This window comes from Channa argus, chromosome 3 (assembly GCF_033026475.1).
Source record: "Channa argus isolate prfri chromosome 3, Channa argus male v1.0, whole genome shotgun sequence".
Lineage (NCBI taxonomy): Eukaryota > Metazoa > Chordata > Actinopteri > Anabantiformes > Channidae > Channa > Channa argus.
Window position 1 is genome coordinate 21376385 of NC_090199.1, and position 23892 is coordinate 21400276.

Sequence of the window (23892 nt, forward strand, 5' to 3'; positions counted from 1 at the left end):
AGGCTGATGCAAACACACACACACACATGCAGAGTCTCACTGCTGTTGCTGTGCTTCCTTCCTCAGTAATCTGGGTGGTAAGAAGCTGTGTAGTGATAACTACTAAGCAGCACAAAGTCCACAAAACAAACTTTATTAACCTCATCACTTGTTACAAATACTGAGGAGGACAATATATAGTGAATAAAAAAAGAAAATATGCCTCCTTATTTTCAAGACAAAGTAAGGGCTGGGAAAACATTTATAGTAAGACTAAATTCTCAGAACAACTTGACTGCAATAGGCCAACTTTGACAACATGACCTTCTCCTTCATGTTTTCTGCATAATTACAGGCAGACATTATGCAACATTTTACAGAATATAATCTGAACAGGGGCCATAAAAAAAGGAGGAGTTTACTTATTAGTTTCTGGATAACACATGGAAACACCTGCAAGTACAAGGTTGATTCTCATACAGGACTTTTACTCCGCATGAGATATCTTCTTGGAACAGGCCACTGAACATGGCCCATATTTAAAACCTAAGATTTGTTTCCACTGGCACCTCAGATGCAACATGTTTAGGTCAGATGACACAAACCTTCAGAACAATGAAATGCTTTTCTTTTAGCAGCTGGTCTACATTGACATACAAAGCACTTGTCATGACTTGGGTCTGTGCCATTAAGAACAAAATTAACAGCAGAGTTTGGGCCACAAACAGGTCAACATAACAGTTATATTATAACCTGCAATTGCCAGTGCAGTGAGGATGTGACAGTCCTGTGTTAAGACACCCTCATAATAATTACTGTAAATTCTCCCGCAGTGACATGGTAAAATAAGGCAATTGTGTTTGTGCAAGAACTTCATTAGAGAGTAGACCAGAGGAAAAAAATGTAAATATTTCAGATCCATCCCATTCATGTATACTGTATAAAAAGTATCCCTGGTGCCAAGTCCGTGCTTATCCACATGTTACATCAATATTTCCAAGGCCTGCTTATCCAAATGTGAGTTTAATATGTGGGTGAGAGTACAGTAAGAGGGGCTTCTTGTCCACTGTGTTGATCCAATTTTCCTTACATGCAGTCCATGGAGTTGTCTGGCATCAGTCCAAGAGGTGGCAGCTTTCCTGGTATACAGGATGGAGGGAGCATGCCGCTGATGTTAGGGGACGGGTCAACATTTTCACTGTCCTCCATCTTGTCTGCCAAGCCCTCCCAGTTGATATGGAAGCGGGTGACACGAGGGTTGGAGGCTAAAATGTTCCTCTGGAGCTGAGGGGATAAAAGCAAGGAGAAATTTCAACACTAGCATTACATTTTTTTGTCGACCTCCCTCTAGCAACAGAAAAGAGGAGATGTTTGCTGCAATTCCCTACAACAAAAGCAAAACTTACCATATAACTTACCAATTTAAAGACCTAGAAGCTAAATATTATTTATACATAGTGATGTTTCTACGGTTTAACTATTGTAAATTTCTTTACAGTTTGACATCTAAACAACTCACACACCAATGGGGAAGCTGCTATGCATCTGGCCTGCTCTCACCGAGAGCAACTGAGGTGGGGGTTCATTGTCTAGCCAAAGGACAATTCAGCATGTGAAAGGAGGAGCTAGGAATTTAACCAACAACCCTGGGAAAGGGGGACAACTGCTCTACTTCCCGAGCCAAAGGATTGATTGTGCCCTTTGATTTAATTTTAAAACTCAAAGCAGATTTTGTCATTTTGTTGTTTGTAACAGCAGCACCAGAGGGCAGCAGTATTCAGATTTTAATTGCCTTTTCACAAGAATACCCTATGTACTGTACATCTATTTATACTAACTGAATCTCAGGCAATGCAGTATTTTTCTTCAAATTGCATAAAGATTAAGCACTGAGATCCGTTTTATAATGCAGTTCAGTATGTACAGATAGCTTTGAACAGTTTGATGGAAATCAACAGTCACTGTCTTTTTCGAATCTGTCTTTGTTTGCAATACCTGAGTGTAGACTGGTTTGAGAGGTGGGTTTTCCCGTAGTTCAGGGTCAGTATATTCATTGTTGACATAGTATCCAATTCGAATGAACTCCTGTCCCCGGTAGGTGCAGGTTATAAGAACTACAGTAACACCCACTGCATCACTCTCTGGAATAAGCCCTGTGTTTGGAGCATCAGCCTGATGATACAGACAGGAAACAAGGACAGGAAAAATTAGATCCAATAACAATAAATAAACGTGCCAGGAAATCAAAAACATTTAGCAACATGTCTTTTAAATGAGAAGAGATGTCTCACATGATTACAGCTTACTCACCTGAAAGACAAACATGTGTCTGCCAGCTGGTACTGGGCCAACTAGTACAGAGTCCAGAACCTGGTCGTATTCCTCACTCTCAGCCGAACCTACATAGATGATCTTCCACTCCAAATCTGACCGCACAAAAAAGTATAAGACTTGGCTACATAGTTCAAGGCACATGTCCAACCGGAATATATATATATATATATATATATATATATATAATAATAATCATAAGAGTTCTAATTAAAATGCAGGAATAAAAGCATGAGACTTGCTTACTGTAAGAAAAAACAATTTCATTTGATTGTACCAATATTCTGTACAATGGCAATACAAATAAATATCAAATAAATATTTCATATTATTTTATTACTTTATTTTGTTGGTGTTTGTTATGTTTGGAATCATAAAAAAATTGATGATGGCACAATTGGCACAAATAAAGAGCTTCGGTTTCTGATAAAAGCATGGCTTGTGTCTAATCAATTAACGAAAACAAACATCTGTTTACACCGGGCTGAGTTTTAGGCTTAGTTGCAATAATGTTTCTGCTCCTCTGTTGTCCCTCTCCCCTGTTCGCGGTAACTTACTGGGCTGGTCAGTTACTACGGTAAAAAAAAAACGTGATTAACCAATCAGTTTTGACGACAAACACCATAGAACGCCTCTGAACCAATCACTGCCGACAGGAGGCGGGGCAATAAGCACAAACGCGCCAGCGCCAATTTTCAATAACTTTCAAAATTAAATGAATTCAAACTAACTAGCACGAGCAACTCCAACAAAGCAACGAGCTTATTACTTACTTAAAGCCCAATTGACCCTAAGTGTATAAATTGCCGCGTAGTCTTAGATTTGCGCAAATACAACACGTATTCTATAAAGTTAGCTAAACTTAACGTTAACATGCATCAAATAGCAATGTAACTGGTATTACACATAAGCTGAAACAATAATGTCACCCACCTTCAGGTAAATCTTCCATGCATTCAAACGTGATTTCGAACTGAAACGGGTTTCGAAATGGACTTGGGTTGTCCAGTACCGCGACATTCAACACTTGTACCTTGGCCATAGCGGTATATTCCGAGGCACCTCAACCTCGAACACGAATTAGGTTTAGTCTTGCGCGAACAAGGAATACAACTTTATTTATGAGTTTCCGGGTTGTCACAAACGTTTTCACGGTGTTTTTCTTCAGTGGCTCGAATTCAAGTTTAATTCCTTTATTCATCAACAGCACCAGCATAACCCGCCGGCTTCTGTGCCAAAGCGGAAGTATGTCACGACCTTCTTCTTCTTCTTCGTCGTCGTCGTCGTCGTCTTCTTCTTCTTCTTCATTTTGTCAGCCGGCTTCCCAAATTTTGCATTGCTGCCATCATCTGGAATCGCTTTCTTTCTATTTTAATTTATTTCTATTTAAATACTCTGATGATCAGAACAGATCTTCTTAAGAAGTTGCTCAAAGCCTTCTGCCCAGAATGCAGTATTTTTTTAACCTACTCATGACACTCTTTGCTTTCTGAAATCACCCATCATATCCACTCTTTGTTATGTATCTCATGCACTTGAACATAACATGTTTAAACTGTCTCCAATTTCTGCCTACTACTACAATGTCCAGACAGATGTTTATGTGGAACATACTGTTCAAATTCCGATGTCCTATTTGTAACAAACCTTTAGTTTCAATGTCTGTAAGTCTCTTAATTAAAGCCTTTTTGCCAGTTTTCCCCTTCTCCCTTCATTATCCAACATATAAGATAAATATGAACTTCTACAGTTTATTTTTTAAAAGCCCGCTCACCTGTCTGTTATAATTTTTCTTCTTATTTCTGCCTTTTCTGTTTATTGGCAGACTCCAATTTACAGTGTTGCATGCTGCTGCATTCAATTTTGATTTATTAAAATTTTTAAATTCTGTTGCCTTGTGCCCGTCTCAGCGCTATATGAGTGTGTTGTCGCTGCCTGTACATTCCCGACAGAAACGTTAGCATAAGGGTGTCTCCCTCTTGTGGCGAACATCGGTAACAACACTTAGTCAAAGCTCACTGTGTCTTACTTAAGTTATAATGGAATTAAATAAACAATATGTGATGGGGGCCCTGGCCTGTTTTGATTTACTACCCTCACAATAGAAAATACCAAAGTGTGTTCACTTTTTTGTGTTGGGCAAAACAAGCAGTAGTCCATAACCTATAGTAAAACAATTCGAGGATCATTATCATGCGGCCATGTTTCATTTATCATGCGGTCGTAGGCTATCTGGGGCCCTAACCAAGATTATTGCGGCAGCCCCCCATTGAAAGAACGGGGATGGTATTTGCAGTTTGAATAAATCGTGCAATATAATGTCATCCAGTGCAGTTGGGGGTATTCGTACATATGAACTTGTCATGAGGACTACATAAAAAAACAAAACAAACTCAGTGGTGGAGCCAGATTACATTTGTAAGGGGGGCTTGAGGGACCACCCCACCAATAGAAGGAAGTTTTTGCCCCTTTCAAATACATTTTCAGGAGTTAAGCCTAAAGGAAAAAAAGGTTAAATAATGTGTAAACAAAATTACTGATCAAAACTACTGCTTATTGTAGATCTTTTTAACCCAAATGAACTCCACTTAATATTACTGATATATCTAACTTATAATCAGTCAGAAAGTTTAAAAAGTGCTCAATGGTCCCATTATTTTTGCCTATGTCATTTTCATTTAATTTCATAATGATGTTACATTTAAAATCCAAAGAAACATGTCTGCTTTATTATAATGGCCCAGAGAATAGCAGATACTAAATACTTTTGTCATCTCTTTCAAACAAAATCGTGATTTTCTCTTTTAAGTAAAAGTGTACTAAAACTTTAAGCTGCATCTAGATATCCATATTAAATACATTTTAGGAGACACACACAGTAGGACCATTACATTTTAATCAACGGGATGTATCATCATGACTTTTGCACAACTTGTTTGTCATGAGAGTAATGCAGAAATAAAGCAAATCAATAAATGATTTTTTTGTTTGTTTTTACTTTAGCAGACATCCAAAAACTGTGAGCTGGTCAACCAGATCCTCCATCCCCAGACAGGTATGCCTGTGATCATTAGTCTGGCACTCTTCTTGCGTTGGCCAGTACTCAATCCAGGTTCTTTCACCGAGCACATACTGATACCTAGGGAGGGCAAAGTGGGAAAATACTATGGATGTTTTTGCAATAATACAGTCGCAAGAAAAAGTAGTTTGCAATTTCCTATTTTTTGTCATGAAACGTGATCTGATCTTCACTTAAGTCTCAAATATCAACATAACACAACACATTACACATATTTCAAACCTGGTAAAACACAAAGAGTCATGATTTTTAATGTTTTTAGTAAATATGCCTGTTAAACATAAAAAGTGATGGTGAATAAAGTTAAAACAACACTAGGCTTTTGACATCAGTAAATGTAAACTGGAGTGAGATGTCAGCAAACCTGCAGTCCAATCAATAACATGAGAATGAATGTGTGGTTTAGAGTTTCACTCAAACAGTATCAGTGTGCTATTCACAAACTGCATCAGCCTCGCAAAAAGATTTCATAAGACCTACGATCAAGATTTGTTAATTTGCATGTAGCTGGTAAGGGTTACAGAGTAATCTCTAAGACGTTAGATATTCATCAGTCCACAGACTTATCTTTGGGTTTTCATATTTGATTCTTTCTCTGCTGCCTATTGTTTAACTATCAGTATCATGTGACTGAAAACTTTACCATCTGTATTAATGTGCAAATCAGTCAAAGTTGTTCAATCACCACAAATATTTCATGCACCCAGTTGTCATAAATCCCAGTTTTTAAATCTTCTGTCAGGGTCATCCACTCTACAATCTACATGTTAAAAAGAAATTAAAGAGAGAATAGTAAACGGGACAATAGAGTGTACAGACTGAATAGTTGGTAGTCCTTGTTTACTCACGACTGGCTCTCGCCTTGACTGATATCTCTGGCCAAGCCCATGATAAGGTAGGATTTGCCTATTTTCAGATTTAAAGCCACTCTGCAGTGCCGATAACTGAGAAATGTGCGCAGTTTACCCTCTGGAGCAATGTCACAGTTGTCTGTTATTAACATCCAAGAAAAGAGAAAATCCATTATATATAACACATGTTAAAATAATGTTAAGGCTGTTTTCTGGTATAACTATAAAAAACACTAAAGGCAAATAAAGATCCAGCAGTTTTTAAATAAATGTTAAAATAAAATAAATTCTCACTTTCTATCGTTGCATCTTCCTTTATCAACATCTGACAAGTATCGTAACTCCCTGTAAAAAAAATTTTGATTAACAGAGACAGGAAATACATTACAAATTTCATATGACCACAAATGAAAAATAACAATTTAACTGTTGTACTCTAAAACATTCACAGTCATATCATATATTAAATAAATACCCACCTTCTTTGATGACTCTCTCAACCCGCATTGTGTAAATATCAGTGGACAAATCGGCTGTAAAGTTTTCCACTCTCACTTTGTAAACTGAGGAAAGGCAAGTGATAGATTGTTAGTCAGTCAGTCAGTCAGTCAGTCGCTCACTCACCACAAACTCTTACCATAGTCTGTTCTGCTGTTTACTTCAGTCTCACAGGCTTTATCTGTGCGATCTTCATTATTAATTTTTTCTTTCTTCTGCATACTGCAGTTCTCTGGAAATACACATTGGGCATAAATTTAGTATACAACTGATTAAATCAAGTTAGTGTGTGTGCACCTCCTGCAAATGTATAAACTATAAAAGACTAGACAGCGGGGTGACATTGTCCTTGGACAACCAAGAACTAAGATCCGACCATAATTTTCCAGTCTGAATGACATTCCAAAGTTGGTATGGATCAGTAAGATGATGTCTTCACTCCTGGCACTCCTGACACACTCCATGTCATCTATGTAGAGGAGGTGACTGATGGTTGCTTCATTCCATAGCTGGTATCCATAACCACTTTTGGCGATAATCTGGCTGAGGGGTTCAGGGCTAAGCAAACCAACAGTGGAGACAGAGCATTCTCTTGGTGATCACCGCACTTGAAGCTAACCTGGGCATTTGGCTGGAAGTTGGCTACTAGGGTTGTTTTTCAAATACCCATTGCATTAAGGTAATTAAGCTTGCCATTCAATCTCTGATTGTGGAGATAGTGATGATATGTCCCCCCTGACCTGTCATCCTGGCTTCCCCTTGCCGTAGCATTTGTGTTGTACCTCATCAATCTCTACTTGTGATAGCAGGTGTTCCTTGCAGATATTAGAACACTGAGCTACCAGTTGTCAAGTCTCAAAGGTCCCACATCCTCTGAATGTATCCCCTCTTGCTGTCCATGAATGTCTTGTTCTTTTTCCAGTAGCCCACTTCTCATCAGGTTCCCCTGCTTCCCCAACACCTGAAATGAACCTTGTTGACCCGGGTGGTGTCTGAGCTATTGTGACTCGTGTTTCCAACTCTCGTTAGCAAGGAGGTATGTATACACACACATACACACACACTATATATAAACACTTTTCAGTTCCAACAGATCTAATGGTTTATCTCGCCTCAACAACGATAGCACCTTGGAGTTGCAGTTACAGTGACGCATCATCTGAACCAGATGACCTAAGTAGGGTCAGGTCCAAATTTGGGTTGGTCGATTAATCACAAAATTTTCACAGTAGTACTAGATAATCAATGTTGGGATTTTTCTAGAAATACATATACACACACTATAATGTTAGGAATACTTCTAGGCTACTGTTATATGAATCATGAAGTGTTGTTGAAATGGTACCGTAGAGCAGGGACTCAGGGCAACTAACATCTGTAATTTATACTGTAGCTTCTGGAGAAAAGGATTGGAGCAGTAAACAAGTGGTTTACAATGTTATACAATAAGTTTTGAATGTAATAATGTATGTATGCTTTAACAGTTCACCTACCTTCAGCACATGTGCATTCATTACTTTTACAGAGTCTTAGTAACTCTCCTTCTCTCCTCTCTGGATGGTAGAATTTCACACAGTGTGTCTCTACAACATGAATTAAAACATTTGTAAGGTATTTTGAGGTAATTACTTACCAGATCAGAGTACACCAAAATGCATTTTATATATTTTCAAAGTTAATCTTTTAATGTATCCGTATTGACACAATGAAGACCTTGAAGCTAAAATGTGGTGGATTTATTGTTAGTCTGTACACATGTGTGTACATATGAGGACTACTCAGTAAAGGGTATGGAAAAGATAAAATAAACTCTGTTTACATTTTATGACATGCAGCCTGCAGACAGACTTTTGTTCCAGTATGTGTGTAAGGGTATGTGTGTTAGCTTCAGACAAAGAGTGTTTTTGAGACACACCGTTATTTTGTTGGTGGTCATAGTACTCATAGACAGTCACTGCAGCAGGTTGTAAGACGCCCACTTTCAGCGTCTGATGGATCCTAAAAGTGATCTCCTCTGGTTGTCTGTGAGAAACCTAGAAAGAGATGTCAAACAAATGTCAAAATAATTTTGTTGGCCTTTAAAATGCACCAAATCCATGGGTTTCTTTAAGTACTTGTTTTCTTTTGTTCTTCCTGTCACATGGGTTTGACTTCTTTTATGTCAGTATTTTTGAGGAATATAAGCAATTAGCCCACTGGTGTCCTTCTCTAGGTGAGCCTTTTGTCTGGGAGTGATTAATTCTGCCTCTGAGTCTACCCCTTTGTCATAGACCTGAAGCAATGTTGGGTGTGGGGGAGTGATGCATCTCAGGAGCTAGCACAGAGTGTCTTGCTCACAGACACACCTGATGGGTAGGCTGGGATTTGGTCCTACAGCTTCTGCATCCCATCTGGTTGCTCTACCCATTGAGCTTCCAGTCCACCATCAAGAAATTGAATTGGAAATCTAACCCTACCATTAACCAGAGCTGCGATTTGAAAACAATTGTGACTGCTGATGACTGGTAAGCTGGAGAAATTAACTGGGGACAGGAAGTGGAGAAAAAAGGGGAACAAAATATAAGTCCAGGGCAGGAAGTGACAGTGAGGGCCAGATGACAGTTCCTGTGTAAAGTGAACATTGGAGTTCTGACAAGTCATCATGTTCATCTCTATCCCCATGTTGTACAAGGAGGTAAAAACAAAGGTGCCCCTTAGCAGAGAGAGTTGCTAGCATGCTGTGAACAGTTGAAGCATCAGAACTATTGGTGCCATGCTGGAGGTTACAGGCACTGTGATAAATGTGGTACATTTGTGATTTGTTTTAAGTAAGATTTTTGCATATGATGTTGTTTATGCTACAATTCTCCTAAAATTGGATTTAAAACATTGCAGTATCTTATCTTGCGAACAGTCATACACTCACCCGACATTCATCTGTTGAACCCACCTTTTCAACTGTGACCCATTTATTGTGATTTACACTCACTGGCCAGTATATTAGGTACAGCTGTACAATATTATAATTTCTCAACTTTTGGATTGCATAAAATTGCACAGGTGTAACTAACAAAGTGGCCGGTGAGCGTAAATTATATCGCCAGATTCTTGCCATTACACATATAATAATCAGAACATGGTATTTTCCTTCTGTTACCTTTAACCTCCTAATTTTTTAAATATTACAAGAAATCAATTTGCATTATTGCAAATAATGAACCTACAATGCCAATTTGAATTTGACAAAAACAGCACCTGGTGTCTTACCTTGATTAAGTAAATGATGAGTGACCCTCTGTCTGACAGGGTTTTGTCCATCTCATATCTTGAAATGGTGCGGGCACATCCTTTAGACAACTACACACACACACACAAACACACAAACACACAGTTAGAGAAGATAAAAACTTAAAGAAATCCTGTCTGTGACACTGACCTTTGAATAAAATTGGTATTTAATATTTTTGGTAATGTTTGGGAATAAATCTTACAGAGTTTAGGTCATCTGTGTTAACAGTGAAGCCAGTTAGCAAGCCAATATCCAAGATTGTCATAGTTGCATCACGCGCATTGTCTTTGTAACTGTACACAGAATGAACAGAATAACATAGTAAAATAAACCAAGAAGTTTCCCTTGGCAAGACTCTGAACCCCTTAGCTGCCTGACATGTATGTAAGCACAACATATGTCCAGAAAAGTGGCAAGGGTTGTGTCAGGAAAGTCGTCAACTGTAAAAACTGTGCCAAATTAGTGCCAGGACTAAATAATGTAGTACAGATTTACAGATTCATATATATTTTTATTGATATTTGTCAGTTTGGTGAACATCATTTGGACCTTTTTCTTCTGTGTTATATATTAATATAACAGTTGTCTGTACAACATCTTGTACTTACAAAACCAATATTTTCAGCTTGTATATCTTCTCATCCAGATCCATTTTCACTGGAGGAAGAAAACATTAAAATCATTGTAATTTTTATTTAAAATAATGCGATAAAACATATAGATAAGCAGATCAAAAGAGATTCAGGTTTAATTTGACACTGTCATCAACAGAGATTTCAAAAAAGCAATAGCTTATAAAAATGATAGCCAAATAATTATTTTACTCTAACAATTAAAGGTCCGCCTGTCCAAGTGTTTAATTTGTCATGAGACGCACAACAATTGTTACACTACAATTTATAGTCATGTGTTGGCTCTAACTTCAGAAAAAGAACCCTTAAATTCCAATACAATGGTCTCTGTGTGCCTCAGTGTTTGAACAACCCTTAAAGGTGATTCATCCTGGAGGCGAGACGTGAGTGGTTTATAAGTGCTCCACTCCACACTGACTGTGACCTGCAGCCTTTCTGTTGTCTGTGTGTCTGCCCAGGAAGACAAATGGACAGCAACAGGATAAACTGTCCTCACAAGGCGTTGGCTCAGCAGAAATAAATCAACAATGGTTTTCTGCCCTGTACATTTGTTAATGTCATTGCTTACCATGCTACACAGGGTAGATTTTTTGTCTTTGTTTTCTTTTTACTCCGAATTAATAAACAAAATTCTCTAACCTTTAGGCCGCCACTGCCTCACCAAAATTGAATGGAAAAAGCTCACGGTGATGCTAACCTGACACAGGGGGTTGGATTAGTCATTACAGATACTGAAAACATTTGCAGCAGTTAGAATTAAAGAATTAAACCTCTGTCTTTAGATATTATGCTTCACTACACAGTATGTCGGGGGGAAACAATGCAGGTCTCAGAGTCAGTGTGGATAGAGACATTTGGTAAAATGGAATTGTATCTGCTCCATGGGCGTCTCGATTGACGGATATGAAAAAAACATCACATTTTCACAGCAGCAAAATGGTTCCTACTCCATGCATAGTCCATTATAATCATGGGAAATATATTGGGTATTATGCCTTAACAGGTTGTCTGTGAACTTTCTATGGTAACAGATTTTATCATCTTTTCCAAAATATTTTTTGTTTTCTATTCCATGGCACAATGGCGGAAACTGTCAAAAGTTTGAAACTGCAAATGTATTTGTATCATTTCTTTGGTGAAAGGAAGAGAAAGAGGAAACCAAATCACCTGGAATGAGCTCCACCGACAAGTTAAACTTCTGGCAGTTGCTTTCCTTTTCTTTAGGCAGAGCGTAATACAGCGAAACCATCTGGGACAAGAAAAGATTAACTTAAAGGATAATTACAAATAATTACAAATGACAACTGTTTGACAACTATTACCTATTGCTAATAACATTGTACTTATCAAGGTAATTGCTTTGATATAGAAATGCAATAACATTGCTAAAATATATATGCAATTAGACTTCAGGCAATTTTGGCGGGGGTTTGTTTTTCAATATTCAGCTATAGTGCTGTCACTTGTAGACTTTAGAGTTAAATGTTTTAAAGTAATACAAAACTCAGTAGTCTGTGTTTTCAAAGGGAATGACAAACACAGGAACAACTCAAGATTTTTGAAGCTAGTCTTAATAGAATATTGAGGTGTGTACATAGATGATAATAGGACTTAGTCACCACAACTGCCTCTAACCAGAACAGGTGCCGTAAACGTTACTCAGAAGGCGACTATGCTGTAAAAAACAGGGACAAACTGCAGAGGCCTTGTTCCATGCAAAATGCACTCTAAAGTTCAGCTGAGACTCATACGATACCTAATCAGTGCCACTAAGCTATACTGAGTTTTTTGTGTTTGTGAAGTTCCTTGCCGTGCGGCAGTGGAGGGACATCGCCTACCAGCTTTTTGATGGTAGATGTAGAAGGTAGAATATGGGTAAAAAATAAAAACCTAAATGCAACCATTAACTCGATTTCTATTAGTTATCATAATATACCCCATAAACTAAGATTTGTTTCTACAATGGTGAGGTAACAACCTGCTGATTATAGTCTAGTATTTTACATACTCATTTTCAAGGACCTTAAAAAACCAAAAGAATAGTGAGCATGTAATCCTTTGTAATACTCTGTTAGCTGTTAGTTGGAGATGTTACAGCTGTGTTTTTCACATGTTCTTGCAGAACATCGACTGTGATCATCCAAGAGGAAGAGTATGTTGAACACTATCATCCAATGCGTATCTCTTTAGAAACAACCTGAACAAATGCAAGCATCAACTATGTTAATCCTTAGTTGGATTGAACAAACTGAGGGTGTGTCTGGCTGACAGCTGGTGACTGAGAAATCACACACAACTTCTAAGTTAACCAATACTTTTAAAAAGGACTACATAAGCACCTCAGCACTGTATTAACATCTACTTAAAATCCAGAACTAATCCTTTAAATATGTAATCAAAATTACAAAACAATATAAGTTTTTACTATAAAATAAAATATAAAACTATTTTGTATGTCTGAGGTGCAAAAACATGAACATGTGTTATACTCACTTTCACTGTTGCTTCTCCTGTTCCTGTGGCAATCACCTTAACATTCTTGTTTATGCTTTTGACCTGTTGGGATTTAATAGGGAATACAAGCATCGGAAAAAGACAAAAAGAAAGCCCCATTCATTGGGACTCGTTCACAACTTCATATGCACTGAAACTACAAAAAAACACTTCTGATAAAAGCCTTTCCCAAATGACTAAATGTAAATGTTCAGTAAGATTAAAGTTCAAAATAGAAAAATGTTATCTTTTAACACCTTATCTTGTAATTACATGATATGGATCTCATATTTACAAGATATTATGTTGAAAAAGAAATGGCTTAATTGATATTTAGAATCATATTCAGTAGGTCTATAAATCTTTTGTATAGTATGAAGATTTAAATTAGGTTATCACTTTGCAGTATCTTGCCAAGCCAGTTAATTTTAAGTAATGCAGCTGTAATTGTATGTTCACCTCGGATGTTTTAGTTGTATAGTGGTCATCTCTGTTAAAGTTGAACTTAACAGGGTTTTTTCTTTCGGAGAACACAATATCCACATTCACATCATACTCCTCTTCATTAGCACTGACCCAGTATTCAGCTATTGCCTGGTACACCATTATAGTAGCCTGGAAAGAGAAATAGAGACAGTGGGGTCAGAAATTGCTAAATTAGTCAGTAGCTTAAAAGTGATCACTGACATCACTTAACTAAATAAACACAGCTGCACTACTGACAGATGAACATGGAAACAGAATGAATGACAGGGTGAGGAGAGTCCTACTTGAGTTGATCCATAGCCTCCACCATCTATCTGCTGTTGGTTAAACCATCTGACAACAGGTCTGGCATCATCAAAAGCCTTTAGTAATAAAGATCAAGAAAGGCTGTCAGATCTCTGTCATAGACTGTCATTATAATCAAAGTCCTATTTATCAGTGCCTTTGGGTTTTCAAATTACAAGTTTCAGCATCATGTTCTTTTAATTTCCCATCCCTTATTATTATGTAAACAAGCAAGGCTATTAAAAATTGTAATACCATAAAACCAACAAATTAAAAATAAATAATATCAATATCAAATGACAGATGGAGGACAGTTCAAATGTTTCAACGACAACATCTACACAGTCCTGATGAAGCAACTTTTATGGGTTGTTTTCTATAATAAATAAATAAATAAATAAATATCAACTTTTATGTTTTATGTAATATTTAAACTTTAAACTAAAATAATTTATATGCTGTTCAGACTAAGTCAATTTTAATCTATGCAAAGTAATTCCATTTTTGATTCTATTAAGTATTTCTATTTTTGTTTTAAAGTATAACATTTGTGCTAGAATATTTGTAGTTATCTTATTATTAATTTTAATGACTTCTTAAATGTTTATGTTACAGACTTTACGAGATCCTGCTTTTAGCCTGAGTTTGATGATTTTATACAAGGTATTACAGAACATGGCTATTTTATGTCTGTAAAGCACAGTGACTCTTGTTACCAAGTGTCAAACCATCCATATAGTTCAAATTAAATTGTATTTTTTCCATACTATGACATTCTGATTAAATACACAACTTACCTTGACCTTGACCAGAGCCAGCAAACCATAAGCTGTGGCCTCCAGTGTGAAAAGATGTGTGTCACCAACAGGCCAATGGGTTAACTCTGAGAAAGACAGACATTTTATACCTTTAACAAACCTCCCTGACTTTCAGTTCACACAATCTCACACGTACTTGAGTCCAGGTCTCATAATCATTAAGATGCATATGTGGATATGTAAAAGGTTTACACCACTTTATCTTAAGTCTAAACTTTTTTTTCTATTTTTAAGAAAATAGCTTAGTAACTAAACCTGGAGATATAAACTTGGAAAGGATCTGCCTCTGAAGTTTCCCTTCATTGGCCAAGACATATGATGATATTGCAGCAGCATATGGGTTGGTTAGGTTGTGCAGACGCTTCTCCAGGTAGGTTACTGCTTCGTCTATACTGCGTGAAAGACCCTGGGAAAAAGGAAAAGACAAATGTCTTAAAAGCTACAGTACGTCAAGGGATGGAGTAAATGGTAAAAATGCAAAAATAAGAGTTGTTTAAAGAAATGGGAACAAACCAGAAACTACTGCTGCATTTACATAAATGAACTATGAAAAACTGTACACTAGATTATTCACTCATACTGTAAATATTGCTTGGTCACACATACTCTGAAAAAACAGTTTCAAGGCTTTTTGGCTGCTAGAGGATGAACATGTGCGGTGACAGCAGGCTTCCTGTTGGCTCCCTGCACTCACAGTAATAAAATTAAAAAACAAAAAATCCCAACATTCCCTTACACATTGCAAATGATACTGGACTGAATAAATCATATTCGGATAAGGAAATCAAATGTCAAATCAATTTACAGAGTTTGTGAAGCTGATAAAAATGTATTCACTGTAACAGCGATTTCTTTTCATATAGAAAAAAAAAAGCTTTTTGGGCCAAACTGAGTCAGCCAGTAAACACAAAAGCTCTGAAAGCTCTAGAAGTGTCGTTTGTCCACTAGTCCTAATTTGTTTATAACTTAGCACCATTTGCAGGTGCTTTAACATTTCCCTCTGCATCAGTAGGTATTTACATTTTTTATCTTAAACAGCTCCCCATATTAGTGTGGGGAGTATGAGTCCACCACACATTTGCATTAATTACTGTAGGAACTTTGTCAACCTTAATGTTAAATATAGGGTTTTTTTTTAGCCATATTAAATTGTGAACATGTTTTTAGGAAAGTGGGGCAAGCAGCTGGGAAAAAAGAAGCAGAAATAAAGAAAATACACTCTTTGCAGGCTAGGTACTCACTTTAACAGTTCTGTTACATATCCTGCGTGACTCCTGCATAGCACTGAGGCAGAAGGCTGTCATGGAGGCATCTGAGTCTTTGCCACGCACATCACCCTAAATATACGCAAATCCAAATATGTCAGTGCAATCTTTATCATGACTATCATCATTATTAAACATCGGCTTTCATGACACACAATGATAATAAAAAAAACAGGACACCAAGGATAACGACTGATTTTACTATCACGCACAATCATTTCTCCATGGATAATCCGTCCAGCTTCTTTAAACGTGCCGCTGGATTCCTGTTTACCTATCAGAAACTTCACAGCCTCGCAGATTATGTCTTCCTCTACACCCACCAGATCATAGGCCATGGCAAACACTTTGGCAACATAAGCCGTAAGCCTTAGGAGAAGAGAGGGCACAAAGGTTTATGATTTGCATTAATTAAACAACTGCCTAAATATAATAGTACATTTAAAATCATCTTAGCTATTCAGATTCAAAATTAAATAAAAATGTGAAAAAATAACTGTTCAATCACCAGGTGCTAGGATGAGGTTCTTCTTTAAACACAGCAAAACCCCCATCTTGTTTACGGTACACAAGCTCATTACGGTATCCTAGACAAACAAAACACACAGCTTTATAGTTGTTACCATTCAACTCTATTGTAAAGTGGCCCTGAGAGACCAAAGCAAATAAAAAAGCTACTTAATTAATTTAACAACACAGGCGCAGCATTTAGAAACACACTGCAAAAGCCACAACACAACCAAAAGATGAAACACGCTACAAAAACCACAACACAATGGAAATGGCCCAGGAAGCAACTAAAAATAAATAAAGAAAACTAAATGTCTCTCATTATTAGTGTCCACCAGATCAACTGTCATAGCAATGTTTTTAGGGGACACTGAAAAGTGATGGACATTTGCAAATGTATTTAAAGTCGCTCCTCGAGCCATTTCCGTTCTGGCACATTGTCATTTGGTTGCGCTCATCAAATTGATGATGGTTTTTTTTGTTTTTTTCTTGAATTTTATCTATTGTGTACTGAGCTCTCAGGGCCAACATACTATTGTCATCTTATCCACTGGAAACCAGTTTAGGAGGCTGCTCAGTCAAAAATAATTTCTGATCTCTGTGTGAATAAATATATCTGGCAGCTTACCAGTTTTGATATGTACGAGAGCTTCATTGCGTTTTTCAAAGCCTACAGTTTCCCACTGGTTGGTTTTGTCCAAATATGTGGTTGCAATGACAGGCAGGGTCATGGCGATCATGTTCTGCTCTCCACAGCCTGATGGCTGTTGGATCAGAGAACCCATAGATTTTCCACTAATGGCGTTCTCCACCAGTGCACTTAACTGCTCTCTTCCTGAATGAGCATATGGGATCATCAGAAATATTAAAACGTGCAATGGTCTCTTCCAACCAGGTGGGGTGGTCAGTTTCAACTGTTTCCACACTTTTAGAAACTTCATGGTACAGTCATTATAGCACAACACAATATATACTTTAGCTAACCTGTCACATAGATGCGTGTAGCGGCAGGTGTGTTGGGAACTATATCTTTATTAGGTATTTTACTGCTCAGAATTTCTTCTTGTTTGCCACCTAAAGGAAGAAACATAAGTTGGGCTATCAGATGAAAAGATTATCTGGGTTTGTGGTCTTTAAATATTAAACTCACCTACACCTTTATTAACAGGGTCAAGAGTTATGTTCTTTAAGGATTTTGTGTGTATGCCTTCAGGCTGTAAAAAAATCACATATTTACAATAATGATTAATTTCAAACAAATGTTTCAAAACACTGTTTTCCTCAGGTTTGATTGTTTGCACTGTAAAAAGAAAAGAAGTCTTATTACAGTTGACCAAGCTCCAAAGCAAACACAAAATTTACATTTACATTTACATTTAGTCATTTAGCAGACACTTTCATCCAAAGCGACTTACAAGTGAGGTACAACGATGTCTGTCAAAATTCTGTTTGTCTTACCACTACCAGCAGTTTCTTCATGATTCCATCATGGAGAAATGATGAGTCTTTAACAGCTGCTTTGACTTCAACCTCGACTTCTCCTTCTTTCATGGGAATAATGATGAAGGGTAAAGATCGTGTAGATCCAGACCCAACTTCAACCTCCTGACGATACCTCCTACGTCGAGAGGCTGAACTGCACACATGCTGATTCTCAATCAGATCCACACGCACCTTGTAAAACAGACAAGATAACTAGTCAATGTGTGTGTGTTTGAATGCAGATAGATACCTGTTTATGAAGCAGATGCAACATGATTAATTTTTTGAGAATCTAGATATGTAGCAGAACCCAAATTCCTAAAAAGTTGGGAAGATGTGAAGATCCAAGTTTACAAAAGTCAGCTGAGGTCTGAATGGGAGCATATGTTGCTCTATCTAAAACCTCTATTTCAGCGGTCTCAATCTCACGGACCGCGGGCCAATTGTGGCCCACGAGACGATATTTTGTGGCCAGCAGACGATATGAAAGTTTAATGTTAGTGCGACCCGTGAGTCTTACATGAATGGCACTTTACCGCGATGTGTGTGGAAGGCTCTTTTTTTGTGCAAGCTGGAGCTGAACAAACCAACCAATCACAGTGGAGTATATGGCTCCCAAGGGCAGACCATCGGCCGGGCTTGATGCAAGCAGAGAAACATTGCACAGCTATGGAGGTGCCTGTGTAACATCACATAACCGTTATAGAATTACTACTTCTTACTGTGTTTGAAATGAGCATGTTGGATTTCAAGCTGGACGAAGTCAATGTTACCGGCGTTAAAGACCAACACCGATGTTCCTGCTTCAAAATCAGGCTGGAGCCTCATCGGGGGCTTACCCTCCTTGGTAACCCCTGATGAGGAATACACACCTACTCTCTTGCTGAAGCAAACTATAATAAGTTGAATGACATTTGTCATGAACCATAGGAAAACAATTGTTAACCTTACAGTGACATCATCAGGACTGTAGTTGTGGAGGATGGCCTTAATTTGCAGCTGCTCTCCACGGACTGCAGAGTAAGGCAGCCTGAGATCAATGAAGAAGAGCTTCTGCACAATTACCTCCAGTGGATCAGCCACACAGATACCTTTATGTTGAAAGGAGAAATAGGAATGGCATGAAACAGAGTTAAAGAAAAGAGGGTGTTGTGATTTTAAGATTTTAGTGGCAATGGGAATACACACTCTGATGTCTTGAAAGGCTGATGCCAGTGAACAGCCATGTTGTAATTGAGTCTTTCAAAACTGCACTTTGGTATTTATAAAATGTGGTGGCACTGAAATAAACAGAAAGCAGGATGTGTGTCAGATGCAAAAATAGTTGCATTTTGGTGGTGTCATGAAGACACATAGCAGTGGGCAGTCCGACGTGGCAAAACAGATGAGCACAGTATTAATGGCTTTATTTAACTGCCATAAATTAAATGATATATTGAATCGGATGGATTGTAATATACTTTGAATATATTACCATATATCTTTTTATATCTCATAGATTGTACTGGGTTACGTATAGCACTCTTTACATACATATCCTTACAATATTTATATATTCTACTTATAGATAAGTCAAATAAAAACAAAACACAAAAACAAAAAATAAAAGTAAAAACCCATTTAATTTTCATTGCTCCAATTTTTAGTATCCAATAAAGGTTTTTGGCTATAGAGAATGCAATGTTGCTTGTTGCTTTCTTGTGATTAATTCGATCTGTGCTACAGTAGTTAGAGTAGGTTTCCTGCATATCTTTTGTTTGGCTAAAAATTTAATGCCACTCTATGAAATGTACATGTTACACTCTATTTTTTAGTTTTTTTTATAGGGCTGTCTCAATACAATTTTTTAATAGTTTGACAAGTAAAACTGATACCAAGTACTGATACGCCTACTGAACTATTGTGTTTCTAGTATCAGTTGCTTGACACTAAAGACTTAAGAGTTAAGAGTTACAGTATAAGAGACACTGGGCAGACACTGAAGAGATGAAATTATTGTGTCGTCTTCTGCAAAAGAAAGTATGGTAGAGAACTATGCTTTATAAACTGAGCAATTTATGATGAAAAGAACAGAAAGAAAAAAAGTTGAACAGACCACAGATTTGGGGTGGAGAGCCATGGACAACATGGACTGTGTAATCTATAGAGAATGTGAAGGTAAAATAACTATTTAAACAAAGTGAATTTCAGGTACATTTCTAGTTACTTTAGGTCTCCTTCCATTTTCACTGATGTAGATAATATACATATTTGAAATAATCTTGAGAAAATTATCTTTAGCAGACTTTAGCAGAGCAGATTTCGCAGTCAGTTTACCTACACTCTCCTCAAAAAGTAGTGTAACAGTGAGGACAATTCTCCTTTTTTTATGTAGACGGAAAACATTTGGGTTTGAGATCATTTCATTTCAGCTTTTAGTTCCAGGTATTTACATCTGGATCATATACACAACTTAGAAGATAGCACCTTTTGTTTGAGCCCATTGGAACAGATAGACCTAAAATAGATTAAAGTGAATAAGACCTAATATTTAGTTGCAAATTCTTTGTTTGGAATAACTGCATTAAGCTCGTGACCTATTGGCATCACCAAACTTTTGAATTCTTCTTTTGTGATGATTTTCCATGCTTTCACCGCAGACTCTTTCAGTTGTTGTTTGTTTTGGGTGGTTACTCCCTTCAGTCTCCTCTTTAGCAGGTAAAATACATGCTCTGTAAGGTTTGAGTCTAAAACCACCCTCACCTTGCCTCTGATGAACTCAGTTGTTTTGACAGTGTGTTTTGGGTCATTATCTTGTTGCATGATGAAGGATCTCCCCATCAGTTTGTTTACATCTTTCTTTAAAATAGCACACAAAATGTTTCTAAAGACATCTGAGTTCATTTTGCTGTTGCCATCATGTTTTACATCATCAAAAAAGATTAATGAGTCTGTCCCAGAAAAAGCCATAACATTACTGTTGCATCCACTGTGTTTCACAGATGAGCTTGTATGTTTAGGATCATGAGCATATTATTTCTTTCTCCAATCTTTAGCCTTTCCATCACTTTTGTAAAGGTTAATCTTTGTCTCATCAAATGGTTGTACTACTCTAAGCATCACAATTGCTTGTTTTTCACCCACACACAGCTCTTTGGTTTTCATTCTGGTTACACCTCTTAACTAGAAATGCAGTCTGAACAGGCAAATCCCAAATCTGAAATTGAGTGTTTAGTGCTATTTATTGTTTGAATAATCAATGTCATAGGACACACCTGGGCAACAAAATACACCTGTCAGTCACATGTTGCAATACTCACATGAAAAATGGGTGGTTTCAAACAAAAGTGCTATCTTCTCAGCTGTATATCCGATCCAGATGTAATTGCCTGGAAATAAAAGCTAAAATGTATACCTCTTGTTTCACATTCATCTTTTGATCTCAAACCCAAATGTTTTCAGTTTACAGCAATAATAAAGGAATTAGCTTCACTGCTCCAATACTTTTAGAGGGGAGTGTATGTCATGGTCACTTATCTCAAAACAGCACTAAACCACAGACTGCCTCCACCAACTGCTCAACCTATGTGAGGTTAATGCATAATGGGGCACGGTATCAAGTAGGAGTACAAAAGGGGAGTATTAGACCCAATATCGGTTGCTGGTATCAAGTGTTAACAATAGAAAGTCTATTATACATCTTATATCAAGGTGCATCTTACATAGTCAGATAAAAGTGTATTAGACTGGCAGTATGTATTTTAGTTAAAAACAGCCTGACAAAAGTTACAAACTCTTAACTACATGTATTGTTAAATTGGTTTACCTTCCTTTATCACTGTGTGTGCTTCAGTTGGCTTACCAGTTTGGTGTTTTTGTAGAACAAGCAGGTAGGTTGATAATTGTCCATAGCCAACTTTCAGGGAACTTTGTTCGAGAAACAATTTCATTGCTGTCCATGTAACTGCTGTCATCTTCCTCACCTGAAATGTGGGTTTTTCGAAAGGTTTTTAAAATATGCATACAATGACATAACTTCCATGAAAATCTGATCTGCTGGTAATAGGTAAACATGAATGTGTAACATGAAAACATATACAGCTATGCAATGAAAGGAATAATGTGAATGCAGATGTTGCTGAAGTACATGAATGAACTACAAATACTAAGCTGAAAGAATCTGCTTTGTAAGAGAAGCACTTCTTACAAAATTGTCAAAATTGAAAAAAGTCTTTCTGTGTTGTCCACCAGACTGCAATATATCCTTAAAATCTATTCCTTGTACTTGTTTTCTAAACTGGTTAATCGTGTCTTCTCTGTGTCATACAGTGTTTTTTGATTTTGCATGAGTTTTTATGCTGGATCCTTGCTGCTGCAACCCTCCCATTATAACTGGGCTCGGGACCGGCACCAAGGGAGCCCCTTGGTCGTTGGATGAGGCTACAGCTGGTGGGGTGGATTTCAAACCCGTGGCCTTCTGCATTCCAACCTGATCCTCTAAAATTGAGCCACCAGGCTCCATGCATGTCTATGGCATTGTATTCATCCGAAGTTGTTCATATTTCTTTAAATTCATCTTTACAAATAGTTTGTAAACCCTCACTGGTAATACACAAGTATAGCAAATAGCTATGACACACCACAAGGAAGGAAAAAAGAGGACAAATTGTGACCAAAGTGGCTCCTCATCTTGTCTCTTACTGCGAGCCAGTAGGAGGCTGTCATGCTTCATCTCCGCTCGCTGGTTTTCCAGCTGCTTGCAGCAGTGCAGAAAGGCCTCAACACAGGCTGCACCATCCATGATGTATTCGCTGCGTCTTTCACAGTTGTATGAGAGTGGCGTGTCTCTCATGCCACTCAAACAACAGTCACGTTGCTTTTTTTCTTTATATTGGCTCACTGCAAAGAGATTTTCAAAGACAGAGGTGAAATGCAATATTCAGAAAGATTTCCAAACTAGAAATAAACAACATGTTATGAATTAAATTTTATGCATGGCACCTTAAGTATTTAACTATTAAAAATATTGTTGTGGCAGCACGGTGGTGGAGTGGTTAATAATGCCGCCTCAAAGCTAGAAGGTTGCGAGTTTTACATACCAACCCACTCTAACAGATAGCCACAAGGGTCCAGGCATATTATCCGTGACATTTTTTCATCCAAAGTTGTTCCTATTTCTCTAAATTAATCCATACAAAAAAATCTAGATTTCCTCGTGTCCTATCAGTCTATTGGAACCTGTAAAACTTGTAAACTGTAAACTATGTTTACCCCATCCAATGGGAACATGGCCTAATGAATAATGTCTGTTAAAGTAATGGCAACTGTTTCTGTGAAACATAGAGTAAGACAGTAGTTATTAGGGACTGAGAGGTTAAAGTGAAAAATCCGTTCCATTCACTTTGGGTGACTTTCCCAGCCGTCCCAGTCACCTGTCTTGCACCACCAACTTGGTTTACTGTACTTTTTAAAAAGAGAGCAACAAAGAGTTCCCATTTTTAAATACTTCTCAAAAAAGCTGCACATTTTAGAGAAATTCTACCAAAAAAATTCTACTTGGCATGAGTTTAGCTTAATAAAACATGATGACTTTAAATGTTCACAATAATACTTCATCGTCACAGATCTGGTTTTAACAGTTATTTAAAGTCATAAGTCATAAGTCTGGGGGTTTGTACTTAAGCTGTGTGTGCTCTTCTGTGGTGAGTGTACATCTCTACATCGAGGCAAAAATAAATTATACCGCTGCTGGTAAAATTAGCTTGAAGCTAAAGAGGTTGCCTTTGTGTCCTGTTTAGTGAAACATCACAGAGAAGTCACAGAAAAGTTGACAACGCTTTAACTCTGAACATCTAACTGATGACAGACTCATAGAGGACACAGACTCTGGTGCATGTGTAAAAAGTTTCTAATTTGCTGTACTTCAAATTCTCGTT

General features: G+C 37.4%; 2 protein-coding genes across 9 annotated transcripts in view; both read right to left on the reverse strand.

Annotated features, from left to right (window-relative positions):
- Nucleotides 1–117: 117 nt before the first annotated feature.
- asf1bb (anti-silencing function 1Bb histone chaperone) lies at nt 118–3576 on the reverse strand. Its single transcript, XM_067497848.1, has 4 exons — nt 3244–3576; nt 2290–2405; nt 1975–2151; nt 118–1263 (listed from the first exon to the last, which is right to left on the reverse strand). The coding sequence occupies exons 1-4, from the start codon at nt 3350–3352 to the stop codon at nt 1066–1068; spliced, it is 600 nt and encodes a 199-aa protein (XP_067353949.1). The 5' UTR covers nt 3353–3576; the 3' UTR covers nt 118–1065.
- Nucleotides 3577–5188: 1612 nt separating this feature from the next.
- The window catches only part of LOC137123696 (complement C3-like), a 44691-nt gene continuing 25987 nt past the window's right edge, over nt 5189–23892 (reverse strand). For 4 of the 8 annotated variants that reach the window (XM_067497811.1, XM_067497814.1, XM_067497815.1 and 1 more), the window contains 27 exons: nt 22658–22855; nt 21819–21939; nt 19166–19257; nt 18929–19068; nt 17954–18169; nt 17646–17709; nt 17480–17569; nt 17124–17330; nt 16494–16572; nt 16198–16354; nt 15962–16057; nt 14976–15126; nt 14700–14785; nt 13902–13979; nt 13591–13746; nt 13132–13194; nt 11806–11887; nt 10615–10663; nt 10209–10299; nt 9985–10074; nt 8654–8771; nt 8232–8321; nt 6878–6970; nt 6720–6803; nt 6535–6585; nt 6238–6379; nt 5189–5449 (listed from right to left, as the gene is read on the reverse strand). In XM_067497811.1, coding sequence (XP_067353912.1) covers nt 5305–5449; nt 6238–6379; nt 6535–6585; nt 6720–6803; nt 6878–6970; nt 8232–8321; nt 8654–8771; nt 9985–10074; nt 10209–10299; nt 10615–10663; nt 11806–11887; nt 13132–13194; nt 13591–13746; nt 13902–13979; nt 14700–14785; nt 14976–15126; nt 15962–16057; nt 16198–16354; nt 16494–16572; nt 17124–17330; nt 17480–17569; nt 17646–17709; nt 17954–18169; nt 18929–19068; nt 19166–19257; nt 21819–21939; nt 22658–22855 — 3029 coding nt within the window. In that variant the 3' untranslated portion in view covers nt 5189–5304. Of the gene's footprint in view, nt 5450–6032; nt 6150–6237; nt 6380–6534; nt 6586–6719; nt 6804–6877; nt 6971–8083; nt 8135–8231; nt 8322–8653; nt 8772–9984; nt 10075–10208; nt 10300–10614; nt 10664–11805; nt 11888–13131; nt 13195–13590; nt 13747–13901; nt 13980–14699; nt 14786–14975; nt 15127–15961; nt 16058–16197; nt 16355–16493; nt 16573–17123; nt 17331–17479; nt 17570–17645; nt 17710–17953; nt 18170–18928; nt 19069–19165; nt 19258–21818; nt 21940–22657; nt 22856–23892 lie in introns of those variants that run through there. The other 4 variants (XR_010913875.1, XR_010913876.1, XM_067497812.1 and 1 more) reach the window with 4 other exon arrangements.